General features: G+C 45.9%; 1 protein-coding gene across 9 annotated transcripts in view; it reads left to right on the top strand.

Moving 5' to 3' along the window:
• The first annotated feature begins 976 nt into the window (after positions 1-976).
• LOC149343853 (uncharacterized) overlaps positions 977-6000 on the top strand; it is a 29932-nt gene continuing 24908 nt past the window's right edge. For 8 of the 9 annotated variants that reach the window (XM_089546079.1, XM_089546077.1, XM_089546083.1 and 5 more), the window contains exons 1-2: positions 991-1112; positions 1302-1420. In XM_089546079.1, coding sequence (XP_089402205.1) covers positions 1019-1112; positions 1302-1420 — 213 coding nt within the window. In that variant the 5' untranslated portion in view covers positions 991-1018. Of the gene's footprint in view, positions 1113-1301; positions 1421-6000 lie in introns of all 9 variants that reach the window. The other variant, XM_089546080.1, reaches the window with a different exon arrangement.

Below are 6000 nucleotides of genomic sequence, written 5' to 3'. Positions count from 1 at the left end.
GGGTAAGCGCATAGTATGAAGTCTGTTTCATTTTTAGTCTCACCATTGAGGCTCTTCCACGTACATTTCCTGTTCTATGGCTTCCGGAAGAAGGTATGCGGACATAAATTATTTCTCTCTGCGAACTCTACTGATAACTCCCCGCTGCTATTTCTGGAGCCTATGACGTAGTCGCCTACCACCTGGTCTCCGGCCTGCTTCTTGCCTACCTTCGCATTGAAGTAGCCCATCAGTACAGTGCACAAGCTACAAGCTTCCTGAATATGAATCTGGCGATGCCAAGTACCGCAGTTCACGACAGTGTGCAGCCCTGTTACCCGCGAAACAAACAAAAGAGAGCTACACAGTCGCGCATATGTTTCGAAGCATAGCCTTCTGGAACCCGCATGGCCCACTGCACAAAATGGGTACACTGCGATTATTTTTGGTAGCAGTCGCGTTAGCGCGTCATCCAGCTTAACCAGGCAGAGGTTAAAACAGTGTCATTGTAGCACCAGCAGCAGCCGCAGCTCCGTAAAAGCCAGAACATAATCAAAAGCCTAGAGACGTCTCCATCAAGGAGTTCGGGCCAGGCCAACGTTTGCTCAGGAATGCCAATAAAATGTCCCATTCAGGACCAGGTGTGACAAAAAAAAACTTTTCCGATCAAGTGTTTGGCACTTAAAGGTTAACGTCAGCTATTTGAGAGCTAACGCTCCATCATCACGGCAATCACATTTGAATTTACCGCTGCGCATGCACGCGATGTCAGTGCACGTTAAAGATCCCCGTGTAGTCGACATTTTTCCGCAGCCCTGCCGTACGGCACCTCTTCCTTCCTTTTTTCTCTAAGTCCCTCCTTTATGCCTTCCCTTACGGCGCGGTCCATCGAGATATGTGAGGCAAATACTGCGTCATTTCTTTCTTCAAAAAAACAACAAAACGCCCCCCCCCCCCCCCCCCCCCTTAAAAAAAAAATCACGCAACGCCGACGGAGTGGGAATTATAGCACGCGATCATTCGGGCTCCAGGCAACTCTATGGCTCCAGGAATATCTGTAAAACAGTTGTTACATTTCCATCCCTCTAAAAACTCCTTTGACGGGAATGACGACAGTCGGTACTTCCTCCATGGTCGGTACAGTTGAGAAAACAGAACCATGCAAATGAATGCAAATGTTACTACTACAGTATGAGTCCTGTGGCAGCCAGGTTAAGATACACAGAATTTGTAAAGAGGTCCAAGATGCTTAGTTGCGGTTAAAATTTGAAGTTTGTGGAGTCATATTTGTATTTGATTTAGCAATTTTGTCGTTTACGCAGTTTACCTGTTTGGCGCTGCTGTCGTCGCGTTGCAAGTTTTCGCGGTTTTTGCGCGGTGCGCGAGTGTGTTAGTGCGTGCGCTTCTCTGCGGAATTTGCAGAAATCTGCATTCTGCTAAAGTAAGTGTTCTTTTACATTGCTTGTGTTTGTGCAGCCGTAAAACTTGGAACGTGGAAAGAAAAACAAAAGGTAATTGGCAGCCTGTCACGCCGGCAGAAGCATTGTCGTCTAGATGCTGCGATTCAGCGTTAAGCAGAGAGGACTTTAAAAACGAGACTTCTTTTAGTAAGTCTGCTCCAACAAAGCGTACTTGACATTGGCGCACCTTCTGGCATTGGCCGCATCAGTGCAGATATGACACTTGACCATTCTTGCGGCGTCGAGTCAAACGAAAATCCCATTCACGCACCTAGCGAAATATGTGGCTTTGCAGTGCATAGAGTACCGAAGAGGCATGTTCCGCTTAGACGTCATCATGTCTGTCAGCTCACGAAGAACCGCAGCTAGCATGTGGGTCATCTGATCACAGTGAACGAAATGTCAGTGAGCCTGGCTGTCAGCGCATATGATGGTTTATATGCCCATGAAATGGGTTGACAACTGCAAGGCGCGCGAACGAAACTTTGCGCAAACCACGCTTTCTTCGACTCTCATCTTCTTAAAAATGCTCGGTTGCTTGGTAAGCGTGCTTTCAAATGCACGAGCACTGTTTAGAAACGCAGCCTTCGGCTCAGATACGAATTTGAGCCAGGGCTTCATATGCATCGATCGCGAATTCAGCATTGCAGAGAGCGTCTAGTGAATCTTGGGCAGATTTGCTGATGGGGCATTGCTCTTGGAGAACATTGTTCTGATGCTTTATATCCGCTCGCGAAGTCAGGTGTGGCCAGTTCTTATCTGGGCGGATGACATCGCAGGTACAAGTGTTTTTCTGATAAGTTCCACGTCTACCAGAAACCTGCAGCCATTTGAGTGGCTTTATGGATCCACAATGAGGCGGGTCGTGTTCCGTAATTGTGAAAGGATTTGTGGGTGAATTACTACCTCATGCACTCGCTTATGTACTGTCTTTGTCAAAAGTAAAAATGAAGTGGGGTTTGTCTTGATCTCAGCCTTATAGTTTTACGACACCCCTCTGGACCAAAAGGTCTCGAGAGGTGAAGGCAAAAGTTCTCCTTACCTTACACATGTTTAGATTGTGGGCGCTTGATGTGGCCTTACATTTATTCAAGATGGCTTCAGACCTGATGAGAGGTAGTGGCCAGCCAACAGCACATCTGCTCTGTTCGAGTGTTTTAAATGTTCTAATCGGTGAGGTGCCGAGCTAAAAGCACCCCACCCAGACAACGTTGAAAAAAAAAGTTATGAAAGAAAGAAACTGCAAAACACAATGAACCAGAACACTAAGAGCTAAGAATCTCTAGACATATGTAGAGGTGAAGTCTGTGTCCAGGTCATAGTCTGATGGGCTAGGAGGGTCACATAAAAAGGGCTGTTCCAGAGGTTGTGGCTGGGTAAAACGCATACTGGAGGGTAAGCTGAGGAGCCATGAAACATAGCTATACTGCAGCCGAAGTCAGAATAAGTCAAACTTTCGCGGCACTGCACGAGCACCAAGGATGTGAGGTGCTTGTGCCAGCTGTGTCTATGGTGGGTGTTCAATTTGACGAGACTATGTTGCATGGTGAGGCGGTCATCGACCGAAGGCTGATGGGAATGGTGCAGGGTAGCTGTTGTAGAGATACGTGGGTCTGCTCTGCTCGAGTGTCATAAGGTGTATAGACACCTAACTTTTTGGTATGTGTTTTCTTCTTTGTAAGGAGCCATAAGGCATTATTATACACAGATTACCATGTGGCATTCTCATATCACCGCTAAATAATTTAATATCGAGATTCTTTCTCATGCTGTTTCTGTTTCGGTTTCAACTGCTAAACGGTGGCTGTGACGTCAAAGTGTGGTTGTGTGTCAATTGAGGCATGAAAAACTGCAACATAATCGGTGGTTCTACATTCGTCGTCATTCAGGCTCTTGAGGAAGGCTGGCTTTGGCACTGTAGTGAATTAAAATGATCAAGCAACAATTTCATCGCTGCTTTTCGGTGCCTCACGTGACATATAACCACACTTTGACGTCCCAGCCATTGTTCGTCTTTTGAAACCGAAATAGCATGACAGAAAAATTTGATTATAGATTATTTTGCGGCTGTAGGCAAATACCGCATGGTGATTCGTGCACAGTAGTGTCTTCCGCACCATTGCAGAGAAGAAAACATGCCACCAAAATTGGGTGCTTATACTCCTTTAAACGTTCTACTCTGCGTGTGCCTGGAACCTCATTTTTCTCTTTCAAAGCACCAGTCCATCATGGTAGCACTACAAGATCTTAACTATTACTTGCTTACTTTTGGCAAAGCCATGGCTTCATGCAGGGCACTGTAATTGTTGAAAGTACGAGCAGAAAGAGGAGTATGTAATTGGGAAAGTGCTGTGTTCTCAAAGGTGCGCGTGTCTTTGTAAACCCTGACAGCGGCTCGAGTCAGACAGCCCAGGAACCACACCACGTTGCTAATATCGGGCCCTCTCTCCACACTGCCCATAGGTCAAGTTTTGCAATTCCCATTAGGCTACATGCATTTGTGTTAATTGTGGTGACAGAGAAACTAATACGGCTTTGTGTGCAGGGTTCACCATCATTTGTTTATCTCTTTCATTTAAAGAATCTCAAAGCAGATACTGGTGCTAGCATGCACTCAATGTGAGGAATCTGCTTACAAGCCATGGTCTTTGAAAGAGATTAACCGTTGAAAAGCAGTTGAACAGTTGACTTGGATCCATCCATCCTTATGGATCCTTATCCATAAGGATGGAAGGACATTAATTTCCTTATTTTTCACTTAGCAGTAGCAGTTTTATCACGCACCAACATGCCTCTAGTATAGTAACTGTTTGAAAGACCTCATCATGTTGCTTTATCCAACATTTAAAGTATCTGTGTGGGAACCATGATTGTTTGCACAGTGTTCATTTATTGGTCTATTGGAGTGATGTTGTCAATTATGGTTCACCTAACAACTTCATTGTTTCTTGCTGAGACTCATATATACTCCAGGAGGCCACTGGAACAACTTGTTAATTTCATTGGTGAACATGTGTCTGTTGGAACATTTTTTTAATATAAAGCAGCAGTCTTGGCAAAGGGTAAAGTACCTGCAAATACAGCAGTGGGCTGTTTATAGGTACTTCAATAACATTATTGTGCAACAACACTTGCACTATGGTAGATTCAACTGTGACCACAATCTTAAATTCCAGTCATGATGATCATGAGCATAGTGGTGATTAGCACGAAGATAGACGTTCTCAGTGCTTTGTACATGATCTGGTGTGCATTATCCATACTGCTAATATCTACTGGAAGAGAAACTAATAGTCGTCTTTAGTCATGGAAGGTCGCCAACACCAAAACGATGTGGGCGCTGATATCTTTTGTAGATGAGCAGTCTAAGCATACAATTTTTCTGCGGTCTACAGAGCAACACTGTGATTACCCAGAGAATTTTTCGCATGCTGCATGGGTGAAAGACTCCTTGATAATGGCGATTACGCCTGCCGCCTACGTGACATCATGGCAAGCTTTGTGCCACGCCACCTCATCAGCCAGCATCGCAACCTGTCTACGCACACTGGGAATTGTGTTCTTGCTGTCGTGTGTTTGTATGACATGACACAGTGTCATGACCTCTCCAGCCGCCATAAGACGTACTGTTCAAGGTGCTCCACCGCACTTGCAAGCAATTCACAGTGGACAGTGGGGGTCGATACGAGGTTGTGTCTACTGACCGCGTGAGGCTGGCCCATATCGACAACTCTGATTGGCTGCGTTCCGTGGTTGTGGTGCCTTTAATCAGAAATACACAAGAGACTTCCTCCCGAACATGAGCACGCTGCATGCTGCACCAGTTTGCATGGACATTTAACACATTTGGCTACTCATCGGGGAGGGAGTAATGTGGTGACTTTCATCCATGCACCAGCGCACCATCTGCTCGCTGCTCACAACTGGAGCAGCCATCAGCCGCATGTGCTGGTCAGTTGCTCTCTTCCCGTGCAAGAAGAGGGAGCGCAGTGAGGATGCCCAGTGTGGGAAATCTTAGATAATAAAGGCAGTCGTTGTTTGGGATCCGTAGCTCTCGGTCTATCATTCTTGGTCCACGCTAGCACCCCTTCTATCCACACTTGTCTGCCTGTTGCGAAATCTTACCTGAAGCTGCTGTGCTGCGAAATTTTAGCTGTTACTCTTTTCTTCATTTCGCTCTTCATTTCGCACCGACTGCAAAATTGGCCCATTTAATTTATGTCACTGCTTTCATGAGCGACTCATTGTACAACATTTACTTTTGAAAGCCGTTCTGGTGAATGTGAATGTTTTACGGAAGGCATGGTCACTAGCTGTTCTCATGAATGTGAATGTGCGTGACATGTATTCGCATGCTATCATTATGTCACGCAATGCTTGGCATCCTCATAACCCCGCGTTATTCATCATCATCATCATCAGCCTGACTACACCCACTGCAGGGCAAAGGCCTCTCCCATGTCTCTCCAATTAACCCTGTCCTTTGCTAGTTGCCACCACTGTATTCCCGCAAACTTCTTAATCTCATCCGCCCACCTAACTTTCTGTCGTCCCCTGCTAC

The sequence above is a fragment of the Amblyomma mixtum genome, chromosome 5, assembly GCF_055824585.1.
Source record: "Amblyomma mixtum isolate Tamu chromosome 5, ASM5582458v1, whole genome shotgun sequence".
NCBI classification, from domain to species: Eukaryota; Metazoa; Arthropoda; class Arachnida; order Ixodida; family Ixodidae; genus Amblyomma; species Amblyomma mixtum.
This window is presented reverse-complemented; position numbering and strand designations above follow the sequence as displayed.